Here is a 14,061-nt window from a genome sequence, read left to right as displayed (position 1 = left end):
CCACTTCTGATGTACTGTGTTCCACTATCCAGAAGTAAACGTATATGCACACAAACAAACAAAACAGCCATTGTTTAACTACAGTTTAATGTATGCCAAAATGTACTAAAGCGCGTAGAAGGAAAGCACTCTGACCAGCAGTATGTTGCTGCTGTGTTTGTCCTAACTTTGGCCTGGCCTGTTCTGAGGCTTATCGTTTCTCCTCTAAATCTAGATGTCTGTGAACCCAAATTCACTTCTCTGTCAGTTGGCTAAAGCCCTGAACATTATACCTTGGTCACAATGGTTAATACACATCTGTGTAAAGGTCAGCAGTTAGTTTGATAAGACCTATTATTCCACTATGTCGGCGTTGAGAGTGGATGGAAGTTGTGGCAGCCAGACGCAAATCACAGGAAACAAGCAGCGAACACACTGGGGGCCTATAAGCTTACACAAACATATTCAAAATGCACGCTAACACACAAGCACGCAGACACTTTTCACTCTGTCTCTATCAGCTTTACATAGTGTGTGTGCATGCGCTGTGTGTCTGTTTTGCTCCGGTGATTATTAGTGATTATAGAAATCAAGGATTTGGCAGGGATAAAGGTCTATGAGAAATGAGCCACTAGCCTGTTCAAATCCTTTATGATTGCAGCCAGAGACAGAAATGAATAGAATATGACACAAACAAATGATTAGAGATTAATACTATGTGGCTTGAGTAAAGCATCAAACACATTTATGTTTATAAAGGTATTAAATATCTTTTTAAAACCCGAACAATGGCATCAAGCAAAATTCAACATGGCTTTAAGGCCAGATTAAGTTAGCTTTCTGTTAAGCAGATAAATATGTTACTATTAGTGTCAGAAGGTGAAAAAAAGGAAAGTGGGGGGGGAGTGAATAGAAGGAGCTGAACAAAGGAAAGAGGATAAAATATCGTATGAGCTCCAAGGGAATCTTTTATACTCCCAGGATAGTAGAAGAAGGAACTATTCACTCTCCTGTAACAAAAACCAGGACTGTTGACATGTATTATGTGTGAAATCCTTCAATGTTTGCCTTTATTCAAGAGATGGCAGCGTCTCTATTTGTCGCACCGTCTTAAGTTTAACCCTGAAAGCATTTGAATGAGAATGATGTGTCAATGGTGTAAGAAACTGTTTGGGAACGATGAATCAAAAACATTTACTTTTATATTTAAACAGGTTTTCAACAGCAACACAAGCCTACGTGTCAATAATTTAACTTCTAACTATTTTTCATGAAGTATGAGCTGCAAAAGCAATTAAACATCGAGGCAGCAGTCAGCCTGCCTGCAATGCTTCACTCTCAAACCTCAAGAAGCTTACTTCCTTACTGCCTACTCCCTGCGTGTCTTCCGGTCTACCTGCCTGCCTGGAGGATAGGATTGTTGAAGTTGGTTATTGGTTTGGGTTAGAGCAGAGGATCATTAACACCTGACTTTTAGCATATTGCAATAACAATAACAGATTATGACTGCCAAAAATGTGACTAAATAGAGAACAGGGAAGAGACTGATAATGAAATGAAATGAGCTGTAACTGTGGAACAAAGGGCTTTTTTTTAATGCCTGGAGTATAATGGCTATGGTTCACACAAACAGACACAGCAACAAATACACACACAAGTTTAATGAGCCATTCTGACTGAGTGGCTGTAAATTCCTTGTTTATGACGCTGAAGCATCACGATTCAACTTGTTCACAAAGGGGCTTTTACTGTCGCTGACAACACACACCCACATACACACGCGCACACACACACACACTCATATACAAAGAGCAAGAAGGGACCGTTAGTGTAGCCTAGGGCAAAACACACACACGCATACACAAACCAGCTTCCCTAATAGTATCAAGCGTGCTAAAACTGGGACACAAAACAGAGCATTAGAAAGACAATGAAGTCTTTTTCCAGTCTGGGGTTGTATGAAAAATGAACTCTGCCCTCAGGCTTATGTGTTTGCATAAAGACGCTATGGAAGAAACAACATGAGAAACAATCCCAAACTAAATGCTGGCGAAAAGCACAAGCCCAACATCAGCTGCGGAAGTCAATATCAGGAGCACAAGATGGGTGGAGTACAAAGGAACCACGTCGGTTTCAATCCCAGGTTGAAAAACACCAACAGTGTGTGTATTTCTCTCCTTTATTCTTATTTATTAACTACTATTCCCTTCACTGCTTCACCCCTCTCACTGACTGTTTAGAGGTTTATCTTTATTAAAAGCTATTTAAAACCAATCAAAAAGTGGATAACTGCTAAAAAAACATTACTGAGGTGCCCTTGAGCAAGGACCTTAAACCCCAACTTCTCCAATGGAGCTGCTCAGTTGCCAGCACATCAGACTGTGGTTGTACTGGGCAGTGAATGTGTAATTGTGTGAATGTGATCAGCATCTGCTGCTACATTCAGAGTACACTTTCAAATGAAAAGTATACATCTGCAATAAAACATCTTTCAATATGTGTCCTTTGCATCCATAATAGTTATGTAATCCTCACTGTGTCCGCAAGCAAATAAATGAATCAAACTGAAACCCCAAAAAGCAAACGCAGTATTGGTGTATTGAAACAAAATAGTTGACGATTGACATTAGCAATAGCATTGGTGCTTTTGGACTGAATCTTCGAAAAAATGTAGGGCTTTTGTTCATTAATGTGTCGAGTACAGATTACTCAAAATAACTGCACCAATGGCCAAGGAGAAACCTGACAGTGTTCCTTTAATACAAAGCCAGAGGGGATTTGCTGGACTAGCTGGACTGTGTTGAATTTATTTTCAGATGGGGGTAAAATGAACTGGGTGAGGAAAGAAAGCCAATCTAATTTGTATTTAATAGGTCCAAATGAAATTAATATGGAACTTAATGAAGCTAATATTGTGAATCAATTTGAACATGAAATTACATTTTCATAGGTAGTCCCAGGTGAAAGTCTACACCAGGCTGTTGGCACTAATAAAGATAAGGGGGTGATACAATAAGTTTATGTGTCAGATGCAGAATAAAATTACTCTTTGCAGAGTCATTTGAAATTAGTTAATGGGTTTTATTTAAGAATATGAATGTTGGGATGATCACTGATTATAGACAAAAAGTGGGAAAAGGTTTTAGGGTTGTGTTCTGTATAAAAAGGCACCGTTAGGTATCTGGTAGACCTTTAAGATTTTTACCAAGAGGTAATTACTTTGCCAACAATTCTAAACACCGGCTTTTTCTTTGTCATTATGGGATATTGTGTTTATGATTGATGACTAAAAAAAAGGAATTTAATCCATTTTATAATAAGGCTCTATTAACTGCACGTAAGATGTTCATATTTTATTCCGTAAAATACAAAAATAAGATTCAACACTATTTAAGGACCCCCAGATAACCTGTGGAAACACTTCACCCTGCAGCATGACTTCAACTTGGTTAGAAAGTAAACTGCTTTTTTAAGGATATCTAATAACCTGTTACATCCCACATATTCACACAAAGACAAACATTAAGGGCCACACACACACACACACACACACACACACACACACACACACACACAGTACAAATGAATAGTTCAAAATGTTATTTTCTGACGCAGAGGCAGTTTGGAGAACAACTGTAACTGATGTTCGTGCATGTGTGTGTTTGTGGGTTGACAAAGATATCTCTGTTTCTTCAGCTGACAAATGTCACCAATGACCAAATAACTCAGAGGACTATTTAAAACAGATTATCTATAAACAGAACACATAAAGAGCACATTCTCTCTATTTTCCTCAATGCACACACACACACACACACACACACACACACACACACACACACACACACACACACACACATTGAGACATCAAATGTCAAACATGTTGAATTAGTGACACCAATGAGTGACCAACTCACACAAAAGTGCACATTAAGCTTGGATTTTGAGTAATACGAATGTTATTTGCGAGAGATTTGGCAACAGCCGATTCATTCAGTCAACATATTGGTGTAATCCCCGGGCCTCTAAAAAGAGTTCCAGTTAAAAGAGTAAAAACAAAGGGATTTATTTGTAGCCAGCCTGACCCTTTTGAAAAACACCAGCGAGTTCATTTGGATCAGATACAGACCCCCTGCTGGAGGGTGGCTGGCAAGGGACTGACATCTGCACACAAATGAAAGCTGCACACCAACAATTATCAAAATGACACACAGAGGCTGTGAAAGGGCCAGAAACAGAGTGTGTCTGCATCTGTTGGAGCTATTCGTAACAACAACACCAGGAATAAACCAATCATGTGACACTGGTGGCCATTTAAGACAACGGTTTACAGGGGAGCAGTGAATGAAAATTGGCATGTGCTTGGCACATTGTGGCAGTTGTAGCAAAACTTTGCATCTTCTTTGATCACAGAGCTCCAATTTTGCCTTTTAAAGATGCCAAATGTGGTGCCAAGCAGAAATGCAAGTTTATCTAAAACATTAAGCCTGAACCAGTTGGATTTACAGTTGTTCTTGGCGTAGTAGATTTAGTGTAGTCCAAGAAGCTTTAGTCAGGAATAAAGACTACTGACATCTGCAGACCAAAAACATCTAGGACACACACAACTCTTTAGGATTATAGAACTGAGAGTATCATGAGTTTAGACTCAGATGTTGTTAAACATGTAAGGCAGACAAAAGTATAAAGTGGCAGCTAGATTTCTGCTTATGATGGACTTCCATGATATAAGTACAACAATGTAAATTAATAACATTTATGTGACAACATGAATGAATATGGTGATGTCACCACACAGCACCACTATCACACACAAAATAACCATAAAAATGTTTACTCTGGTAATTAAGCAGTAATAAATAATAGTTGATGAGCGGAGAAGAGGTCCCAGCCTTCTTGTTGGTGGGTCAATATGTTACATGCACAAGATTGTTGCTGCAATTAGCCCAGAAGGTTCAAGGACACAGATTCCAGTTAAATGTTGAAACCCCCTTTGCTGACAGTAACAAATGTACATATAACACGCTCAAATAAAATCGATGATGATGTTTATGTAATGTCTACAACTTTGAGATGGTGTTTAGCAAAGGCTAAAGATTTATTTCCTGACAGCTAGTTAAAAAGCTGGGGAGCTACATCGTATGTATTTAAATCAAGAATGCTTTAGTCTCCAGGAACACTATTATGTTATTTACTTCTTCGCTTTGTGAGTCAGGCCATTAGTGTAAAGACATTGAAGACGCGCTGGAGGATGATTGATGGATTATTTTCAGTGGAGGCCCAGCACAGTGGAATTAGTCCACTGAGAATACAGCACTATAATATGTACATTTGTTTATCTATCTACACTATGAAATCTGCTTTCCTTGCATTACTGTTTATGGTCAAATATAACCAAACTAGACAAAACAGAGGTTTTCTTAAATAAACTCAGTCAGTGACATAGAAGGGAAAACACCAAAGAATTGTAATAGGATACTACATAACATCACAGCTATGATGGAAAAAGGTGACGAATGAAGAAGGACTATCTATGTAGCCGTGTCGGGGTTTTTGCCCTTCTTTCATGATATAAGTCAAATGAAATCTGAGACAAAAGACCAGACACCTGTTGGGTTGCAATTACATTTACATTTGAAGAACAAATAGCACTATATGCACATGCACATATAAACACCCTACTATCGCACCCCAAGCAAACCATGTGAAATTGATCAAGTCGGAAGCACAGAGGGGCTCTGTTTAAGTGGTTGTGCAAAGAGAGAGAGAACGAGAGAGAGCGAGAGAGAGAACGAGAGAGAGAACGAGAGAGAGAACGAGAGAGAACGAGAGAGAGAACGAGTGGGAGGGAGAACGAGAGAGAGAGAACGAGAGAGAGAACGAGAGAGGGAGAGAGAACAAGAGAGAGAACGAGAGAGTGCACGAGAGAGAGAGAACGAGAGAGAACGAGAGAGAGAACGAGAGAGAACGAGAGAGAACAAGAGAGAGAACGAGAGAGTGCACGAGAGAGAGAGAACGAGAGAGAGAACGAGAGAGAACGAGAGAGAGAGAGAGAGAGAGAGCGAGAGAGAGAGCGAGAGAGAGCGAGAGAGAGAGCGAGAGAGCGAGCGAGAAAGAGAGAGCGAGAAAGAGAGAGCGAGAGAACGAGAGAGAGCGAGAGAACGAGAGAGAGCGAGAAAGAGAGAGCGAGAGAGAGCGAGAGAGAGAGCGAGAGAGAGCGAGAGAGAGAGCGAGAGAGAGCGAGAGAGAGCGAGAGAGAGAGAGCGAGAGAAAGAGAGAGCGAGAGAGAGCGAGAGAGAGCGAGAGAGAGCGAGAGAGAGCGAGAGCGAGAGCGAGTGAGAGAGAGCGAGTGAGAGAGAGCGAGAGAGAGAGAGAGCGAGAGAGAGAGCGAGCGAGAGAGCGAGAGAGAGAGCGAGCGAGAGAGCGAGAGAGCGAGAGAGCGAGAGAGAGAGCGAGAGAGAGAGCGAGAGAGAGCTCACATACGCCATAAACCGCAATGGCAGGGAAGCAGTGAAATTTAATTCACAGTTAAAGCTGAATATTTTATGAGTCGTGTTCTCCGTTTGTGTGTTTGTATCCTACCCAGTGTTAATGGAGATGATTTCAATGAGAGGGTTCTTCCTGATCTTGGGCAGGTCCAGTCTAGCGCCTCCGAGCCTCCGGCCTCCATCTTTCTTCTGACCCAACAGACGAACTGAGTGGCCTAAAAACAACAAACATCCCTTTAGTACACATTCCTTTTCAGACGGACAAATGAACTACCACGGTTATCATTTCTCTTTAGTTTAATTGTTGTACATGTGACACACTAATAGGTGGACCTACGTGCGAATGAGTGCACAGACGTTGGCATCAACATGCTAAAAATGTATTCTGGTTAATTAGTTGTCCTGTTTAAATTGCAAAAACCTGAATGTCTCTGCTTGACAGAACAAACAGCTAGAATTGAGCATATAAATAAAGGAAGATAGAGATAGCGGAAAAAAGCCAGTTCACCGCTTGGATGGTTGCATCACTTCCTCTCTCTCTAGTCTCCATAACAGATGCTCAAAACATACAGTACACACAAACACACAACTTCTCACCCACAAACACAATACCAAATGGAAAGCCAACTTTCAATTGTGCAATATCCACCTTTAGATAGGCAAATAAAAGCCTTCATTAGACTTCTCATCTATTCAGTACGGTGTTGCGCTCAGGACACAGGAGCGGGCAGAGCAGCATATCGGAAAGGCCTAGCTGTGCAGAAAATTGCATAATAGAAAAACCTCTGGTATCTTGCAGTTTAAATCAATTAAGGCTGAACATGAATCACAAAGTGGGCAGTAGGGTAAGAACATGATATTTTGGCTGAAATAAACTCCAATGATATAACCAAGATAGTTAATACAGATGAAAAACAATGTGGGACAGGCAGGAATAAGGGGGTCTTCAAAATAATAGAGGCTATTTTACCAACTGCATACTGTACAACTCTTAAACCAGTAGCTTATCACTTAGTAGATAGCAAATAAAAACCCATAGCGGAGTCAAAAGGCTAATAGATAGTAACGTCCAGCCTTTGTTTAGCAGAAATGGGGTGCAGTAGTCTCTCCTCCATCATCAAATAGGCTAGCAGCTAAAGGGTGTGCGAGATGGAAGCGTTGAGGGATGGAATTGTCTTCCTGTTTTCATCCGCTTTACATGGGTCTCCTGGGAGGGTGGGCTCAGGGCAGGAAGCATAGCTATCAATTGGTAGATAAAAATGACAATCTGTCCCAGAGGAGGACAAAGAGCCAATCGGTGAGGCGTGACTGGTCGTAATATCCCAGTACAAGCAAGGAAATTAGAAAACTTCCCTCGTGGAATACAGCTGGGACTTGAAGCACATTTGGCCCTGCTTTCTTCTGGCTAGCTATCTTTGTTTCCACATCTGGTCCTTCAAACATGGATTTAAAATTCATGCATGCTCTAATATACTTCCCTCCATAACCGTTGCTCCATCTGTTGACTGATCGATCAATTCATTCATACATAAATACTAATAACTTTCAGCTTCCAACTGCTGCTTTAAACATTTGATCATAAGTTACTATAAGGGAGAGAAGAAAGCCAATGATATACTAAAAGATGTACTAAAAGATGAGTCTACAAATACTTTTTGATAATAAAGCGTCAAGGTCTGAATTGAAAACTCATTCAACTGCAATTCCCTTTTTACAAGCATCAGAAATGAGTTGCCTTTTTTTATAACCTTTATTTTACTTATCACTTTATCCAAATAAAAGAAAAATGAAAACATTGAACAGTCAATTTCAGAACTAAATAGGCATGTGAACCTTAACTTCGCATGTGCTGTGAATAATAAAAAAAATGACACAATCTAAGTACTGAACGAATTCACACTGGATTATAAAAACAAAATGAACGATTGTTTTTCAAAGCACAAAGTGGCAGGCTATCACAGAACGAGCCTGACCCTGGCTTTCATTTCGAGGTTCAACAATTGACTTTAAAACTCACATTTTGGAGATGTGCAGCTTCACTGGCTGACAAAAAGCATGACTAATTTAGGCCTGGGAAGAAGAATTGTGGTAAATTATGTTGCATTTTTTCGAGATTGTTGACATTACACATGTTTCTGATGGTTTTATCTAAAGTTATCAAAAATCAGACCAATACTCAGAAAGCAATAACCATTGTGGTGCTGGACTTCCAGATGTTTTTCCAATTTTTGAGAATATCCCTTCTTATTAAACTTGGAAATTGTCATTCCCCATATATTCTTTTCTTGCTTGTAAAACTGCACACGACCCCTGTCAATGTGACTGCCACCCAGGACTCAAACAGAAGAAAGAAATAATCTCACTACCAGCATGGAATCACTCCAGGAGTGAACCCAAAGCCAAATTCAATTTCAAGGCCGAGGGGACCATGAATGGGAAGCAAGAGATGAAATAGCTAACATGAGTTGCTGAAGAAAACCGGAGAATTCTGTCCTATTTTGTCATCTCAATTACAGAGTTTAGAGAGGCCAACTGCTGTGATGGGCACCCTCGCATCGACAGAGGGACACACATTTTCTAGTTACGGACTGCCCTCATTCCTTCCCTCTCTCTCCTTTGTTCTTTTCCTTCATAAATACAAACCGACATAAATCCTTCTATCTACTCATAACGGCCCATTATAACATGCTGGAGAAAAGGAGGGAGTCAAGGCAAGGATAGATGGATGGAAAGGTAGATGGATGGGTGGTTGGAGGATAATAGAAAAAAAACATCACATCAAATCACAGATGAAAGATGTACAGGATAGCCAGATGGAAGGTTGCATCAGAGAGGGCGGGCGCTAAAAGATTGACCTGTTGACCTGTGTCTGATGTCACATAAGTAGCAGGTCTTGTTGTGCTCCCTGGTTTGATTGTAAAGCAGCAGTCAGAATTGGGGGATGGGAGCATATTGGAAAGAAGGGACAAAAGTGGCAGATGAGGAGGACAGAAGAGGTGTAATGCTTGTCATGTATCCCTGCGATATATCAGGTTATTAGATATTCCTTAAAAAAGCAGTTTACTTTCTTGCCAAATGTCAGTTGAGTCTATTTTGTTCTGGAAATATCTCAGATGCACATCAAATGTATTAAAAACAATTCTGTGCGGTGCCCTTATGCAAACATTCCAAGAGAGCACTTTCTTTAAAAAGCAATACATGAGGCTTTGATGCTTGACAATGACGAGCTCCTCCACAGGGCTTTGTTTTGTCACTACCAGGTGGGAGGTCACTGAGCATTAAAAGACAATGTTCAGAATACCTTAAGATGACTGAAAATATATGTGAATGCATCAACTTGTCTTTGTATGTGCTCTTTATTTCCTCTTCCCCCCGTGTCTAACTGTCTCTTTGTATTCAGCCATGTGTTCATACTCATGCTTTATTTGTTCAGCATTGAAACATGCAAACAGTTTGTTTACCCTGGTGAAACAAGGATCATGAGGTTATATATGGATGTCATATAGCCTCTGATCTGTCGCTAAGTAGATACATTAGCGCATCTAACCTCTTTTGTGTTTCTATGTCACAAACACACACACACGTTTCTAAAAGATAAAAGAATATCAGGTGAAATGGTATCATCCAACGCTATCATCTCAGAGAGTTAAGATCAATATTAGGAGGCCAATAAAGAAAAAAAGACATCAAAATGGCCCTATAGAGGTACAGCCGTTATTTATTAATGGTGCAAAGATCAGACTTCAGTGGAAATCTGAGTGAAAACATAAATAAAACATTTCCTAGCCTTTGTGTGGGCTTCACTATATATTTTGTTCTCGATTACAAATCTGGCACAGCTAAAAAAAAAGTGACCACAGTAACATTACCTACCAAATCACTGATGCTGCACAGTGAATGAGATACAAAACAGGGCAGTAGTTGTAATATGACTGTATAAATGTTAAGTACCGTGTGCATGTTCAGCAACACAACCTGAGATAACTAAAAGATAAAAATGCCCTGCCGTAACTTGAGCTTTATGTTAGGTAGATCATTAAATGCAGTTGTACAGTAGTGAAGAATCCTCATGGAGTGACACTTGTAACGTTCTTTTTGAGCCAGGATCCAAACTGAATACATAGTCTCACACCTCAAGAAACAAGCTCATAAATGCATACCAGTACTCCTGTCATGTGGAAAACAGACCTGGAAGCAATTTTGGTGAGGCAAAGAACTGCGTCTATTAGCAGTTCATTGAAGTAAGTATTTTAGTAGCCATTACGAAAGGCAAATCCCCTAGCTTAAAGCTTTATGCCCAGGCCTCCGAGCTGAAATAACAGCTCTCAGTTTATACGAGGTCATAAAGAATTGTAATGATACTGGGGAAATTAGTTTCTATGGAGGGGGCGAAGGAGTTAGGAAAGGGAAAAGAAGGAGGGCAGAAGGAACAGAACAGGGCAGTGAGAAGGCAGAGGGAGGAGGAAGAAAGGAGGGAGGGAGATCAAAAGATGCTGAGGAATGGGAGGAAGACGGAAAGGGGAGTAAAAGGAAAGAACGAGCAAATCATAGAGAAGAAAGGAGAAATGAAAGTCACAGTGTACATGTGTGAATGTGAGTGTGTGTGGAGCCAGACGATTTAGGGTTGATGACACAAAATTAAGCCTCAGTTCAGCTGACTTCATTAGAGTGAAGCCTGCAGTGCAAACTAGTAGCTCATACATATATACACACAGACACACACACACATGCATAGAGTAAACTCAATCTGTTCTTTATTAGAGAACAGCTGGGGGTGTATGACAGCTTGACTGGACACTCTCACACTGTAAACTCTGCCTGACCTTCATTAAACAGTTAAGTGCGGTGGTTCACTAACAGTTTAAATGGATGACCTAATCACTGCCATGTGAGTCTGTCTTGCCGTCAGTGAGCTTCTCAGACAGAGGAGACCACTTAACAAACTACTCAGACAGCAAGACAGAACTGAAAGAAACACTGATGGCTTCTCTTTTAAATCCACAATGTCAATGTAAAGAGTTCATTTTAGCGAGCAATGGATTCAAAATAAGTGTCGAATATATTTTGTATCGTGAAATGTACCATTTTTTCAACCATGCAAAAGTCACTTTGCTCTTGAATATCTCAAAGAACATACTCTTTGTACAATACCAAATATTCTAATAACACTCTAGCTGGTCATTTATTATTGACAATAATTACTCAAGAATCAAACCTTTTAAAATATTAATTGTGAGAAAGCAGACAGAAAGTAACAAAGCAATTATTATTTGATTGTGTGCTCTTCCACAGGAAAGTGATGAATTCATTCTTAGTCCTTGCATTGCATCAATAAGTGGACGGACTTTATTGAAAATCATTCATACATTTCCTATTCCAACAATGAAAGGACTCTCGTTCATTAATTCATTAGCTGATCAATGCATTTCTGCTTATTCCCTCATACAATAAGTGCTTGTGTGTGTATGTGCATGTGTGTGTGTTCAAATACCTTTAACAGCCTCGTCCACTACTTCCACCACTCGATCAATCTGTTGGACCTGAAATACAGACAGACACACATGGGAAAAGTTTATTGATGCTGACAAACCAAGTCCACATGGCCGGACAAAAGCCAGATATTGACAACCTACAAACACACTTATACTGATCCACATTCAAACAAGGTGGGTTTGTAAATATACACAAAAGGCAATAGGCAATATGCACACAGACAAATAAGTAAAAACAGATACAATCACACCAATCTTTCTCTAGCCAGGATTAAGTGATATCGATTTCCTAAATGCCACCAGGTGTCCATGTAGCTGCAAAGCCACATGTGTAATGTATTGACAGAGACGCAGTCTGGCGGTAGGATTTCAGGGAACCAAGAGGCAGAAACAGGAAGAGGGAGAGAGGGTGGCAGACAAATGGGCATACAGGTAAGAATAAAACACTTTTAGATGATGAGAGAATGACTCAAACTGAATCATGTTATGATCAGGCAAGAAAGTGTATTGCTTCATTTCCTCCCATGTAGAAGATCCTGCAGCTCTGCCAAGGGGGGGGGGGGGGGTGGGGGGGCACTCTGAAACACCACCAATTTATGTAGAGCAAATAGGCAAGAAAAGCTTATTAGGTGGTATTATATTCTATTGAGTAAAGCACTGATTTTACAAATTTACCATCCTTTTACTAATAATCTGGAGGAAATGGTGAATGTTGAGAAAGAGAGGGGGGGGTGGAGAGAAGGATACATAAGTAGGAAAAGAAAAAAATAATTTCCCTGCTATTATTTCTCCTTTCATTCCAACCAGCGTCCCTTCCACCTCTAATTCGCTCACTTTCTCTATTCTTAGAGGTCTATGCTCTAGCCCTTGGCACCCACTCTCAATGCCTCCAGGCCCATTACGCAGAGTAACTGTTCTTTCAAACACACTCACACAGATGCACACTGTGCCTTGTGGGCAGCAGTTTTATGCATGTTACACACTGAGATAAAAACCTATTTTCTTCTAATGGCCAGGCAATCTGGGTTCATTCAGAGCAGCAGCGGGTGTTCCTACTCACAGTAAGGTTTGGGTATTGTTCGCATTTTAGCAATTAATTCAGATCTCACTTTTCAATTAGGGTTCTTATCAAATCCTGCTTTATGCACCTGGAGTATTGTTTGAATATGAAAATAAAACATTTGGTGAAAAAAGCACCAATATCTTCCGTAGATCAAGGCTTCCATAGAAAGTTATTTGTCAAAAATGACAAGATTATGCTTTAATTATGTTTGGTAAGAAGTTAAAATAAAATATAAATTAACTATTTTGTCATTCACAAGTGGGATGTTTGCAAAAAAAGTGGTCATGTCTACTTTACACCAAGCATACATATACGCACACATTAGTGAGGCTATCTCTATCCTAACAGAGAGAAATAATGAATACATTAACACTATGGGTGACTGACATTTCTAGCTTATGGAGAAAGGACTAGAAAGATTATAATAGTGAAGTGAAGGCAAAACCTTGCAAAGAATCCATGTTAGCCATGATATTTTTTAAGTGAGCTGTCAATGTGTGTACCACTTACAAAAAGCAATGTAAAGTGCAAATAATATGTGAGTAATTGGTCTAAAACATTACAAAAAGACCATAAACTAGGCTCACAATATTCACTAGTGTGCCCAACACCAAAGGCAAACATACAATATGCTAAAAAGACTGATGTGTGTGCTTCTCATGTTTAAAACATTGCTTACACACTGTAATCCTGATTACCTAGCCAGCATTGTTTGTGCCATGTGTGCGTGCGTCCCAGATACAGGATGTGACATGTCCAGTTCAGAGACGCGAAACACTGTAGCCTTGCGTGACTGACTGTGTACCTTACACACAATACACTGTCATTCATTTCACAGCAACTTCAGACAGGAAAACACAACAGAAGTACACATAAAAGCTGACACACAGGTCAATTAAACTCAAATGATTTTTTTTTGACTACACCCCTTATCTAGCCGTTAGTGCAATCACTATATACAAATTCACGACTAGTTATTTGCATCTAATTTGCATGAGCCACCAACTGTCACCGTCATTGTGTGGTTGATTGTAACTAC

At 40.0% G+C, this 14,061-nt stretch overlaps 1 protein-coding gene across 2 annotated transcripts in view; it reads right to left on the bottom strand.

Moving 5' to 3' along the window:
• cdkal1 (CDK5 regulatory subunit associated protein 1-like 1) overlaps positions 1-14,061 on the bottom strand; it is a 227,723-nt gene that overhangs the window by 139,227 nt on the left and 74,435 nt on the right. For both annotated transcript variants that reach the window (XM_029450878.1, XM_029450879.1), the window contains 2 exons: positions 11,959-12,007; positions 6,562-6,682 (listed from right to left, as the gene is read on the bottom strand). In XM_029450878.1, the coding sequence (XP_029306738.1) occupies positions 6,562-6,682; positions 11,959-12,007 (170 nt within the window). The remainder of the gene's footprint in view (positions 1-6,561; positions 6,683-11,958; positions 12,008-14,061) is intronic.

The sequence above is a fragment of the Cottoperca gobio genome, chromosome 16, assembly GCF_900634415.1.
Source record: "Cottoperca gobio chromosome 16, fCotGob3.1, whole genome shotgun sequence".
NCBI classification, from domain to species: domain Eukaryota; kingdom Metazoa; phylum Chordata; class Actinopteri; order Perciformes; family Bovichtidae; genus Cottoperca; species Cottoperca gobio.
The sequence above is the reverse complement of the archived record's forward strand: the minus strand, read 5'-3'. Positions and strand labels throughout refer to the sequence as shown.